Raw genomic sequence first — 14,915 nt, 5'->3', positions numbered from 1 at the left:
AACAAGTGATGGAAAGGTGTGCAACAGTTAACAGACAGCGGCACGCAGAGATACAAAGGGAGAGGAATAGCACACAGCGAATGTGACGTCTGACATTTGTGTGGAAAACGGTTTTGTAATGCACTGACTTTCTTCAGCAGAAAAAACTGACCAGACTCTGCTCATGGGACAAAGTTGGGGAAAAGTCATTGTAATGGTAATGGTAATGGTTTAATTTCATTTGAACATGCATCAGATTACAATTGAATGCATCCCATAATCAGTTCCCAGTTCCACATGTCCACAAGGAGTAGGAAGAAGCAAAGCTTATTAAATCCTACCCCTCCATCTGGTACTTTTACAATCACTAACTGTTACATTTGTTCACTTCCTGCTTTCCATAATACAGTTTAAGGTTTTTTGTTTGTTTGTTTTTTAATAATATACCTCCTACCGTGTTTATCACCATTTTTCTTTGCTATTTTCATTTCTTGGGCAAATCTTCCGGTCTGAAAAGATAAATTACTGATGTACATCAGCGGTTCTATGATCTCGTTAACTACCGTTTTTATAGTGTCCATTTCGATTCCATTACAATAATTGTTGATGCATTGTGTAGCAATGTGTAATGCAGCGTTATCATCCTGTTGTACCTTAATATTATTGTGCAGTGCTCTATTTTCCTCCTCAAAGTTCTTGACCTCATCATGGATTTCAGGGAAGCTCCTCTTGAAGCTGTTATTCTGTGATCACAGGCTTCTTAGATCTTGTCAAATTTGTGTCACATTTCCCTGCAGTCCTCTGTCATTAGGCTTTTCAAGGCACCACATAATAGCGAATCCTTTTCATTTTACACTGTTTTTGATTTTGGACATGGATATCCAGGAACGGAACTATTTACTACCTTTTTGCTTGCCATTGTTTTGAGGCAACTGCTTTGAACGTCAGCAGGTCTACCAGCTGTCGGCACTTGGAACTTGTGTATTTCAACAAATTCCTACCTCTCGTCAAGGATGTCAGCAAGCTTTTCTGATCTTGTGATCACAAACACTATAAGAGTTCAAAACTCCAGTAAGGAGTGCTCTTGACAGGAACGTCCTTTCCAGTCAAAAGGAAGTTTTTTTAAAAAAAAAGCTTTATTAATATGGTATATTCTTCCAAAAAATGAGTGGAATGAGAAAAAAATGTGTGGAATTCGAAGCACAAGTGGTGAGGGACGACTGTAATTTAACTGTCAAATATACTACACTTGTATTTAAACGCTGGGTTGCACATACTTATTGTGTCTGTGAAGGTATCAAATTTGGTGCCCATCCAAATTAGGATTGTTCAGCGTCTGTGTTGGTTTATCTGTCCTATGCAATTGCAGTATATTTTTTTTTCAACACTTTCAACCATGAAACAGACACAGTGTCTATGGATATTTTTAATGTATAATTTTTCATGCATTTAGTCTACCAAATCTGGATAAATTCAATCCAAAATACACATTTTTTTGGTGGAGGCCATGCTGGTAGTTAAGCTGATAGTTGCATTATTAATCAGTCTTTCAGTCTTGCCCATCTTTTAGCTGATATTGTCCTTCCATGGGGGCTTGCTGAGTGGATTACTTTTCTAGCAAAGACTAAAATCTTTGTAATTAGCCTGGTCTCATTCAACACCTATTTTGACTTTTAAGCAACAATAAATAAATAGTTTGATAGAACAGCTCTATGCTCATAATTAGGAGAATAGCATCTCTGCTGTTGCTATGACAACTACGGACTACCTATAAAACAAATGTCAAACTCAAGGCCAGGGGGCCGGATCTGGCCGACCACATACTTTTATGTGGTCTGCTAAGCCTGAAAATAATGTGTGTCAATAATGAACTTCGCTTTTTATTTTCCAAGTTTCTCTTGATTATTTTTATATTTCCTTTGTGCTGTCTGCCAAAATGGTGTGTTTTAATTTATTCCACTCACGGCTCGCCTCCGGGCATGCCCACTCCACTGTGATTGGTCCCACGCCCAAAGTGCTTCCTAACTATGAACCACATAAGGAAGTCCGCCCCTCTGTGACATCACAAAGGTGCAGTTTTACCACGCCTTTTGAAAACAAGCTTTTTGAGCCATCCCAAACTTCTTTCAGGGCTCACTTCCAAATGCTAAAACATCATTATCTGAAACTTTGGCATCGTTTAATACGAGAATAAAACATTCTAACTCTATGTATAGGTAAGAAAAGTGGAAAAAGCATAATAGTTCCCCTTTAACAGAAAAAAATGTACTGCATGCATTTCTTCTACACTCTTCTACACAATTCCAAGAATTTATTTTACCCAAAGAATATCAATTTGTCACCTTGAATTCTCATTCCAAAACAAGTTATCCATCAATTTGTTGGAAAAAAATCTAATCATCAAATGCATGAGCCAGTGTATAATAATATCATGACGCGATTATACATTTATATTTATATATATTGACAGTTACAAGCAGTCATCCGAGGGCAACCATAACTGCGATGTGGCCCTCAATGAAAACATCCTTGACGTCTGACATTGGTGGACATTTATTACCATGGTGGGCCAACCAGCGCACTTGGCACTAGTGTCAGGGATAATGTCACTTGTCAGAGTTGTGCGCAGTGCAAACATTTGCTACATGATAAAATAGTTTTAAAAAAATGTGATATAACATAAATACAATCCTAACTAGTACAGTAAAGTCTCGTTATATCGATATTCTCGGGAGTGGGAAAAAATACCGATATAACCGGACTATCCATATATCCGATCCTGCGCCGAACTGCATTAAAAGTGGGCGGATCTTTGATATGGCATGTAATTTTCTCCTTGAGTTCATGGATTGCGTATCTAGCATGCTTTTGTACTACAATACATTTTGTACTACAGTAAATAAAAATAAACTTACGCTGTAGTGATTACCGGTTACCGGGACATAATTCACCCCGGAACATAATTCACCCCGGAACTATCGATAGGGAAGGTGTTGCCACCCGGAGGGGTAGGCGCGAGGGACGGGTGTTTTCCGCTGTGTGTGCTGCACTCTGGTGGTGGAAGTGTGAAAAATAAAGTTGACTGGAAGCAGCCGTTCGCCGTGTTCTTTTTTGGTATTGAAATCCTTAAGCAAAGATTGATTTAAGCTGCTTTTGTATCGATATAAGCAGACCAAATTGGCTGGCGGGAGATGAAAAGGGCATCGTAGTAACCGGATTATCATAATAACCGGGTATCGTACTAACGGAACTAATTATATCATAAAAGACTAGAAATTTGCCGGGAAATGAAAATAGTATCGTAATAAGTAGTAATTCATTATAACCGATATCGATATAACGAGACTTTACTGTATTTCAATAAGAGTATGCAGTTGAAATGTTGATCCTCTAATTACTGAAATACATAAGGGATACAGGTATGTTAGTATCTGTCTGTGATTATATTTTACTTTATCGAGAGAACACACATATGGTATATCAGTTGTGAAACTTGATGAGACGCTTTCATTAAGAAGACATACGATGTGAGATGTCTGATGACGGAACCTGGTGTCTTCCACTGCTGAGAAAAGCTGCTCATCTAGGCCGATCAATTCAATTATTTGTTGGGTTATATGCTTCGCCTTCGACTGTCACTCACAAACGAGCAAGCGTTGCACGGCGTTGACGACTGCCATTTGACGACCCCCACAATATATTCTTTTGTTGTCTGTTGTTGTTTTCACAAATCGCATATAAGTCTACAGTGTCGGCAATACCGCTGCCGGACAACTCTTGTCTGATGGGATGATGCAGGAACAAAGTACACGCAACAAAAATGCAACATTTTTGGTTTTGGCCTCTTCTTTTCATGAGCCGAACTCGAAGAAGTAGAACTTTTTCTATGTACACAAAGGCCTATTTCTGTCAAATGTTGTTTGAAAATCAGTCTAAATGGATGTTACATGCCCTCTCACAGGCGTGGCATATCAAGATGCTGATTAGACAGCATGATTATTGCACAGGTGGCACTGTCACTTTATTCTTCCTCATCCATCTTGCCATTGTTTCTTCTGGAAGGAGACACAGTTTTTAGAAACGACCACCTGGGGTGACCACAGGTTTTGAGGTCATCCCGAGGACATTATCAGCTCTTTTGTAAGATTCTGACCCCGTTTGTGTTCCAGTGGGTGGTGTGAGTCAAAAACTATGTATTGGTCAGTGTGGGGGGATTTTCTATTAACCCCAAAACGGAGACTCGTCTGATTTCAAGGACAGGATTTATCCTTAGAGGATAAATACTGTGGATCCAGCACCATCCCCTCAAAAGAGAGCCGCTTTATCTAGTCTTTGAACCTCACTGATGAGGCGTGCTTGGATGAGACCTGAACAATTGTGATGGATTCAATGCCCTGAGAATTCATTGACCTGGATGAATGAGAATATTTACAGGCATGTACCGAGTTAACAGATTTTGAATGACTTAGTATTACTGAGATTACTCCGGTTTCCTCCCACATTCCAAAAAATAGGAATGTTCGGTTAATTGGATATGCTAAATTATTCATAGGTATGAATGTGAGTGTGAATGGTTGTTTGTCTATATGTGCCCTGTGATTGGCTGATGACCAGTCCAGGGTGTACCCCGCCTCTTGCCCAAAGTCAGCTGGGATAGGCTCCAGCATACCCTAGCGACCCTAATGAAGACAAGTGGTAACGAAAATGGATGGATGGAAAATTTGCATATCGTTTGTCTATTAATTTGTCTATTAAATTTGAAGTGGCGAGGGACAAACATGCAAGCTATAACCAAACCAAGGAAAAGATTGGGATGGATAATTATATTGTGTTTCATTTTAGATATTAAAATGTTGAAACGTTGACAATTCATCTCATTCCATCTTATTATACATCCTGAGGAGAACTGTGTTGTGATCAGATATGATCGCTGTCAGGTGAATTAAATTGTGTCAGATTAGCCTAATTGTTTCACCTTCACCCTGTCAAGACACGCCGCTTCATTTATCAGCTGCCACCAGTCATCTGGACGCTTTGATTTTAAGAGATGCACGTCTGTGTCTTCACAGATTGTCTATAATGACTACTCTGATGACATGCCATCCTTTCATCACTAGAATAGATTTGAAGATTGCAGTGAATGGTGTAAAAATTTATTATATTTCGTATTGTGCAGGTATTTCTTTTTTATTGTTGTCACACAGTATTTACCTCCTGCCGCATGCAGAAGCCAGGAAGAGGCTGTGAGCGTTGCCATAGAAAGAGATGAATGTTCAGAAAGCGTACATAGAGGGCACGGCGCCTTTTATCTAGCAATGCTTCCTGGCTTATGGCACTGCATCGCTCTCACATCAGAGGATAGGAACTGAAAACTCCAGAGATCAAACAGACAAAGTTAATCAGAAGAGAACTAAAAGACATGCATTGAGATGCGAAGGATCCTTCTGCCAGACCTGCTTCTAACTCTCCTCCTCTTTTTTTCTTTACACCTCTCCCCTGAAGCAAACATGGGAGTCTCCCCCCGGACTTCAATTGTCAGCTCAAGAAGAAAAAATCAGAGGCGGTGGTGGGTTGTGGAAGAGAGAGAAAGCAAAGAAGGGAAAGAAACAGGTTACAGGTACCGACAAAAGGACGAGCGCTCCGTTAGGCTCGGTGGAGAGTAACAGTACCGCGGGGACGGCAGGAAAAAAGTCCTGAATGTTGGAAAATGGAAAATAAAAAGATAGGGCAGTTTTGACACAGTAAATAATACTTGTCGACAGATGAGTAATGGCACCAGCAACTACAAGTACAGAAAGGAGACAGTGTTTATTTATCTGAGAAGGATGTTGCCGCATCAGCAAATAATTAACTATACAATTTTGTTCTTAATTTAAACACGTTGATTACATATTTTGGTCAAGAATGCGAGTTTGTTGTGTGACCTCTAACTTGAATTAAAGGGATAGTTCAGATTTTTTGTTGATGTATTAAACAGCTTCCACAAACGTGAACATTGTGGAACACGTGCACACCAAAGGATACAACGAGAAAAAAAGTAACACCGAGCAAGGCGTGTGAGGTCAGATTTTTTTTTTTTTTTTTTTGAAGAGGCATTTTTGTGATGCATTACTCTTCTGAACGCATATTGTTTTGAGAAACCAAACTCTACTTAAGTGATGTCACCAGCTAACCAGAACTACGTTCCTCATCACCAAAATCCGACTAGACCTCGGCCCACCAGAGAAAGTTGTTTTTTTTTTTGACACTGTTGATAAGGATGTCATACAACTTACAACTAATAGTCTTAAACAAGCCACAACATGTGCACTGAACACGTGCCGCCAAAAGGGAACTCACGACGAGCTTTTCAGTCAGAAAAATCACAGGAGGTCAATATAACAGCCTGATTCATGGTGTCATTTGAGAAAGAATGATAAGTTCATCACACAGCAACTTAACACGTAAGGTAGGCAAGAAATATACAAGTACCAATACTAGTTAAAAAAAATAAAAATATTTCTATTTTAATTTTATTTTAAAAGCGTCCCATCAGTGCACTAGCAACACCTCGTTTTAAGATGACTACTTTTGGTCAAGCTCTGACCTACTACTAATGAAGTCTTGATACTAGCCAATTTACAGTTCTACGCTTGGTCACAAATATGAGGGATTTACATGTATTTTGCACTGGGTTTTAACCACTGTATGTGCCACTCTAAACCAGTATTAAAAATACCAAATAATTCTTGGCAGGCAATTAACAGCTGTTTTTAATAGGCACTTTGCCTGCTATCTCGTCATGCTACTTCATCTTTGAGGAGGAGTCGTACAGAAGACTGTGGATTATCTGAACATGATTTTCTGACTGCAGTCCATTCAGATAATATTTCACAGTTAAGAGCCTCCCTGTCTCAGCTTATGATGAGGAAGACCTCCAAGTCAGCTTATAACGGGCATTATCAGACTTCAGTATTAAGCTAAGCATAGCCTCTCTGTGACAAAAAAGATGGGGGATTTTCTGGATGCCCGTCCTATCCTGGAGGAATTGTTTCGAGCTGTCATATCAGGCTCGAAAACAACAAGCTCAGCTTTTGCAGCAGTGTCTCTCCATCCATGTCTGTTCGTTTTTGCTGCCGTGCTGCCATCACTTTATCACGAATGGCAGGAGCCTTACTAAGACATACTGTACTGGTCTCGACGCCACACACCCATTTGTCCAAATTGTAGCCTCAGTGGTCTGTCCGATTCGTCAAAACGCCTTGGCTCTGTCATCGCTGTCATGATGAAATCAAAGTGGTCAACACTTCTTTTGTTGCCTTGCTGTGACCCCATGACCTCCTCTAGCAGTGTGCCTCTATGGACTCACAAGAATATTAGCTTTCCCCTCGCAGTGGCCCTGAGTGAGCTATCTCGTTCTGTCTTCACATTTTCATGTCGCTTACGTCTTCTTAGAGAAGAGTTCAGGATTAGCATGCATCCTCTTTCCTCCACCTTACTCTGCATCCTACTGCCTTGTGTTGGTGGATTAGCGCTGTAGTTGCAGCCTCCAGTGCAATGCCCTGCTGTTGAATGTCCCACTGCGGTTTCATGTAAACAAATTGGAAATGTGAGTAAAATATCGATGCTCCTTGAAGAAGACTTGGAATGTGCACATTTCTAAAATCTTTTATAATTACAGATGTCCCTCGCCACCTTGAGGCTTGACTCCATCACATTTTTTTTCAAAAATGTATATATACTATATATGGTCAAAAATATGTCAACTTCAGCAAATGGCTAAATTAAGCATAGAAATGACTAAATGAACTAAAATATGAATATAAGGCATTCAGAAGAGGCATTCAGATATTGATGAAATGTAGTATGCTTCACTGGTCACTAGCTGTAATGTTCAATGAAACTCAACTCAAAGCTGATGTCACTTCCTGTCCGTCTCTCTTTCAGGTCACCTAGGGAACACATTTATAGTAACACACACAAGCATGAGTCTTAATTATGTATTAAATGGCTTATTTTGTCTTTATTATGTCTTCTATGTTGGGTATTACAAGTGTAAAGACGACTACAGATCTGCAGGGCACTGACGACAGGTGAACCTGGTCCTGCAGATTTCCTTTGTCAGTGTGGGGATGCAAAACAAGTTTCTCAAGCTAAACTCAGACAGAACTGAAACCCCAAAAACAAAGAGAAGGTGTTATTAGCCACTAATCATCAGGTTATAAATCTATGGTACTCTATAAAAAAAACTCATCTTGCCTAAATTTGACTATGGGGTGTTATTTTATGTCTAGAGCAGGGCCGCATTGATATGACAAAATTTACGGGGGGGGGGGGGGGGGGCAGACTATATATTTTACACATAACAGTCCACCTGGTATTATTGTATTTGTAAAATTGTCATGCAATCTGCTATTATTATTTATTATTTTATATTTATATTTAAATATTTTAAAAATAATAAAATATAATATTACAATAAAATTAAAATAATTATTATTATATTATTATTATGTAAAATATGCAAATATAACAATAATATTGTATATAATTAATATAATAATTAGCATTAATATAATAATTATAATAATCTAATAATAATAATAATTATTATTATTATTATTATGTGCTAGCGTCCCTTTTTTCAGGAGCACTTGTAAACAACAGACCATGTCAAAAAACGAAATTGATAAAACCATCTAAAGGTTGGCTCAGGCCATGATGCCAGGTTGTATGTTGAGTTTAAATGAAATACTTTGGAAAGATTGGACGGGCCGTATTCAAACACTTGGCGGGCCGGATGTGGCCCCCGGGCCGTAGTTTGCCCACCCCTGGTCTAGAGGGTTCTAATAATGTAAAAAAGGTTGTAAACAGGTTTTACAAAAATCTTCCATTAATAAATGACTCCTACTTGGCGGAAATTCACTTATCACGGTTGAGTCTGGAACCTATTAGTTGTGATAAGTGAGGGATTACTGTAGAAAAAAAAAACAGGTTTACATTTGTACATTCTTTCGTCTTTTATTAATGAGAAAAATTCTTTTGTTTTGGGGGGAGTTTTGCTGCAACATTGCCGACAGTACATGCTATTATATGTTGAGAGACAAGCAATTAAAGTAATTATATTGTGCAAAAAAATGTCTATCGGTTTTATTTTTTTGGTGCCAGAATACTGCCATTAAAGTTTTGGCAATGAAGATAAATGTGTCACTCCAGTCCAGTGCTTCTCAATTATATTCTGTCATGTCCCCCAATTGGACGGACATTTTTTTTCACGACTCCTGATTTGAAACACAAGAGAAACCGATAATATTTATTCATTTCTCTGTAAGGTGCAGACTGAAATTGAAACTGAAACCAAGAAAATGCAACAAATTGGAGAGCATACAAGCGTATTCAAGAGTCAAATTGCATGTCGAGTACTAAATGTGTACACGTTGGTAGGTCTGCATTCAAATGAAAGCCTTTTCTTTGGTCTTATAGTAATGAGAATAATTAAGTCCTATTAAGAGATTCATCATTTTCAGACATTCAATGCACTGCTAATATTAATTCAATTAAAAATACTGTTTTCCTTTTTTTTTTAACTCAGCTCAGGAGCAGAACTTTGGTGGTACCTTCCTTCACGTGTTCCTTCAAGATGGAAGTCCCATTGCTGAACTTGGATGCGGCACCAAACATGTTCTGCACGTGGCAGCCAGCCAAACCATCAACAATAACCGATGGATACCAGTGACAATCCGGTAGGAATTCTTTCTTTCTCTTATTCCAATGCTGTCATTTAACGTCACTCTTTTCATCACTTTTGACAGTATTTAGTTGCCATTTGATGTAAGGTGATGTCGACTGCTAGGTTAAAATAGAATATTTTAAATGAGCTAAACACTGCAGTGATTAACATTTTAAAGAGCCTCCGTCTAAACCTTTGTTAAGTCAACGGCTTTGATCTCTGCACCAATAACACGCCAGTAGTATGAAACAAATGCAGTACAAAAACATGTTCTGGGAATACAGAATGAAATCACACACACAAACAAATGAGTGGGTAAGAAATACTTCATTCTGTCAAAACAAGAATGAGGGGAAAAAATAAAGAATGAATCATGCTATTTTGTGGATAAAGACAGACTGTTATTAGTGTATATATATATATATATATATATATATATATGTATATATATATATATGTAACTAAATGTTATGTGCTTTTTTCCACAATTAAGCATGGCCAAATGAACAAATACACAAATATAAGGCATTCAAATATGTGATGATATGTAGTATTCCACACTGGTCACTAGGTGTCAGTAATGTCCTTGTAATGTTTGAGGGAATTACACAATAATTGATTCAATCATTTTCTACCGCTTATCCTCACAAAGGTTGCAGGGGTGCTGGAGCCTATCCCAGCTGTCTTCGGGCGAGAGGCAGGGCACACCCTGGACTGGTCCCCAGCCAATCACAAGGCACATATAAACAAACAACCATTCACACCACAATCACATTCATATCCACGGCCTGCCGTAGCACCAGAACGTATTTAAAGCAACACACACGAGCATGAGTCTTGTTTATTTCTTAAATGCCTTATTTTCTGTTATGATGTCCACTATATTGGATAAGAAAGGAGTACTAAAGGGGACTATATGGTAACTACGTATATGGTTGTTTTTTTCAAAGTCCGATGAGATTCATTTGGTCTATCATCCATACATTCCCAGGCTTGGGTTGTTTCTCACGTCAAGAAACCTCATAGGAATATCACATGACCACTCTGAAGAAGAGTAGAAATTGCCAGGTGTGAAAAACTAGCCAACTCTGGTCTGTAAAAAATGATCTGTTTAGAATGGATCTATAGAGGGCTTTAATATTTTAAAGTACTAACCATGAAAATATTCCATTTATAAAAAATAAATCTTATTTCAAGGAAAGTCTTATCAGGGTGGGGCTTGGACCCAATTAACGCGATACATGAGGAACGACATTGCACCCTTCCCCCTGTGGATCACCTATCCAAGTCCAACAGCACCTCCATCCATCCTTCCATTTTCTATCTTTGGGTGAGACGCGGGTTACACCCTGGACTGGTCCCAACAAGTAAAATTTTGGCATGCAAATTTCCACTGTGTTTTCCAGTATATTATGTACTCTGATTGTTTTAGTTTATTTGTAGTTTATTTCTCATGCTAGAAACATCTTCCTGGGTTAAAATGTCTAAATTCCTAATAAATCAGTACAGAGCAAATTTAGCCATCAGCTTACACGGGAAGTATGGTTTTACAGTGAGGCATTTAGCAGCAGATTTGTTTCACCAAAATGTTGATGCGTATTTGCATGCATTTGCACGTCTAATCCAGATAGAAGAGATCACAATGTTTCAGTCTGAGCCAGCGGAGAGCGGAGACGAGAGAGAGGGTTTGCCGCTGAGCCCTGCCTCCGTTTTATCCTTCATCGTGGTTTCATTCATATGCAAATGAGTACATGACATCATGCGGTGATGTCTGAGCAATGACGACCCGCTTTTTTTGGGAGAGAGTTGGCCCCCCAGGATTTATCTGCTTTTAAGGATTAATCTGCGTTCAGTTCATATACTCCTTTAAATAATCAAATGGCTAATTGCACAGGCTTATTCAGCCATCATATTCATTCAAATTTCCTCAAGGACAATACTATAGATATACATATACAGTGATTACATAAATATCGTGTATACTGTGTAGTCAAACTTTTGTTAAAATATTCAAATTTATTGAATTATTTATTCAAATTACCTCAAAGGACAATATTATAGATATACATATACAGTGATTACATAAATATCGTATATACTGTGTAGTCAAACTTTTGTTAAAATATTCAAATTTATTGAATTATTTATTCAAATTACCTCAAAGGACAATATTATAGATATACATATACAGTGATTACATAAATATCATATATACTGTGTAGTCAAACTTTTGTGTGACCTTTTGAAACAAATTATGTTGAACTTTGATTATACTGTCGACATAAAAAACACACACACAGGAAGTATATACATTAGGGCGGTCCTTATATGGGGGGGTCAAACATTTTTTTGGGAAATTTTCAACTCTCACCCTCTAAATGTGTTAGGATATCAATAAAAACTCACTGTGCAAAATTTTGAATTTTTTTCAACATATTTAGAGGTTTCTCAAGGACTCTGAATATTTCCAGAATTGCTCATTTTTGAGGAAATTGTACCATTTTAAGAACGCAAAGCAAAATAAAATAAAACAGTTGGTACTGCTGGGTCAAAAAGGGCTAACGCTATCAGCTCCTCACTCAAATACCACAAGTGCCCTGAAAACTTATTCACTGCAGCCTTGGAAATTGCTGGATGAATTTCATGATACCTTTTCAGACTTTGCAGAAATTGAAGATCATTATAAGGGGCAGCGATGGCATCAGCACCTGTTAACCAAACTCTAGCATACAGTCCCACAACAAACACACAAATGTTGCGAATTCCTCCAGTTTTGTAAGAAGTGAGTTTGAACTGATTGGCAAATAGGAATATCTTGAGAGCGTACGATGCTTTGGCCATCCAGCGAGCATGGTGAATAGCTCCTGGTGCCATAAAACATGTGCCTCGAGGAGGACCACCACCAAGGAAGATAATGGCGAGTTCCAGAAGCTCCCTGTAGTCATCCCTCGGCTGGAAAGATTTTTTTTTTTCTTTATTTGGGCAAATATATGAATCATAACAGTGCATTTCTTACATTAATCAAAATATAACTTTCCATTATTTACATTTGTATTCAACTATCTGATCCCAAGCCCAAAAGGAGTAGGCTGAAGCAAAAGCTTATAAATGCCGACCCCTTTTTGCAAGATATAATCATGTTCATGCCACTGTCTTGTTTTCTCCTGTTATTATTATCATTGTAATATTATTATTATTATCATTATCATTATTGTTATAATCTTTATCATTATTACCATCATTATAATCATCATTAATATTACCATTTTCATCATTATAGTTAACAATTTTGTGATTTTTTATTTTTAATTATTTAATTTTACAGACTTCATTGCTTCTTGTACAGTGTAGAAATTCATTCATTCATTTTCTCACGCTTTTTCCTCACGAGGGTCGCGGGGGGTGCTGGAGCCTATCCCAGCTGTTTTCGGGCGAGAGGCGGGGTACACCCTGGACTGGTGGCCAGCCAATCACAGGGCACATATAGACAAACAACCAGTGTAGAAATTGTATCTGTTATTTTCAGAAATCTACAGTCTTTGTGTGTCAATTTATTAGCCCACTTTTTTGTAACATTTACTTATTTTCTGGATTGCATGTGTCTAATCTTATGCATTAAAAAACAAGAACTTGACACAGACACTTAGCTTATACTGTGTCACATTTCATCGAATTTACAACTAAATTAAATTCAGTAGTGCTACCAATGTAGACAGTTTTTTTTTCAAGATTCAAGCTGTTCTATGGCAAATTCAATGACATCATCTTTGATCACCATCACTTGTTATGGCTGATTTGAAGTTGGCTCTGTCGCTGTATATTCCCAATGCTTCTGAAACCTTTTGAAGATCTGAACATCAGGGCCAGAGGTGGGCCCCATGTATGTGCTTAGCAAGCAGAAATTTCAAAAGTTGAAAAATAAGGACCACCCTAATATACATAAACAGACATATAATACAGGTAAATAGTGCAATACTAGTTGTACACTAACTACTGTAAAGTGTATCCAAATTTCCTTTTGAGAGTATCGTCCCGTGCAAAGATAGGATGTACTGTATTAAAAATGGTTCCTGAAATGTGAGAGCTGAATGACACTTTGCAGAAAAAAACATGCTGTGTTTGCTTACCTTTGTTACTATTGGGGGTCACAAAGACTAGTATCTGTCACTGTGAGAATGACTTTCAATCAACCTGTTTTGTCATTTAACTGAGGATGTGTTGGATCAATATCCCATCGAGCACTGTGAAGAAAATGACTCTTCACTTTCTTTGCTGTTTATCCATGCTGGGCTGTTATGTGCTGCAGTTTTTATAATGACATAATTGCTCCCACAAGTAGTTGGAAGGATGAGTGCAAATCAACACATTAAACAACGTTGGCGGGTCTATTTAAATGACATTAAAAGCCCTCTGGTGGGTGATCTACACAGCTGCTGCACCTGCTCTGACGTTTGCAATGTTCCTTCAACTGTATCAACACACTTTAGGTGAGAAAAAGGCTTTCTCAAGTTCTTCTGTGTGTTTTTTTTATCACTAAATATCATTGACAGTTCTATTTCTTGTGTGTTTGGCAGCGTGTTGTGGCAGTTCATGTTTGGTTAAATCTGTCGTCTCCGACTTTCATCGCTCTTAGAGCTACTTTGGCAAAAACAAAGGCGATGTGGGGTATTTGTGTTTTATTTATATGAATGGCAACATTTCAATTGTGCTCTATACAAAGCAAACATGTTCACTATCAATGCCATTGTAGTCATGCTATTTTTGGTGATTGTCATTAAATAGAGACATAATGTGTGAATTGAATAGTTATGCAAATACTGAGATTTAGCAAATATTTTTTCACCCTTTGGTGAGCTTCAAAATCAGGTGGCAAGCTACTGGCTGACAAAAGCTGCATCAAGTATGTTTAAAATGACAACATTACTGTTCAGGTGCACTAAAAATAGCACATTCTCAACAAAACATTATAACAGGTCATGATGAAACATTTAAAAACAATAACTAATAACTAAATCCATATTAATATTTGTCCATTGAACTGTATTATAAATGTATTTTCTATATCATCTCAATCCTAAGTATTCCAAATGTTTTCTAAAGTATAAATTGCAGAATTTGCACATTTCCTGATTAAAAACGTGAGTATTTCTTCTTGGTTTAGTGCACAAGCCCTTGCGTACTGAGTGCACTCACTGAGTGCACTAAGTTGGATCATAACGTGTGCTCG

The 14,915-nt window shown here is 37.9% G+C and overlaps 1 protein-coding gene across 5 annotated transcripts in view; it reads left to right on the top strand.

Moving 5' to 3' along the window:
* eys (EGF-like photoreceptor maintenance factor) overlaps positions 1-14,915 on the top strand; it is a 224,227-nt gene that overhangs the window by 157,428 nt on the left and 51,884 nt on the right. For all 5 annotated transcript variants that reach the window (XM_078787403.1, XM_078787404.1, XM_078787405.1 and 2 more), the window contains one exon: positions 9,551-9,701. In XM_078787403.1, coding sequence (XP_078643529.1) covers positions 9,551-9,701 — 151 coding nt within the window. The remainder of the gene's footprint in view (positions 1-9,550; positions 9,702-14,915) is intronic.

The sequence above is a fragment of the Doryrhamphus excisus genome, linkage group LG20 (genome assembly GCF_037039965.1).
Source record: "Doryrhamphus excisus strain RoL-2023G ecotype Guam linkage group LG20, RoL_Dexc_Guam_v1.1, whole genome shotgun sequence".
NCBI lineage: Eukaryota > Metazoa > Chordata > Actinopteri > Syngnathiformes > Syngnathidae > Doryrhamphus > Doryrhamphus excisus.
Note: the sequence above shows the minus strand (reverse complement) of the source record. Positions and strands in the feature narration are given on the sequence as shown.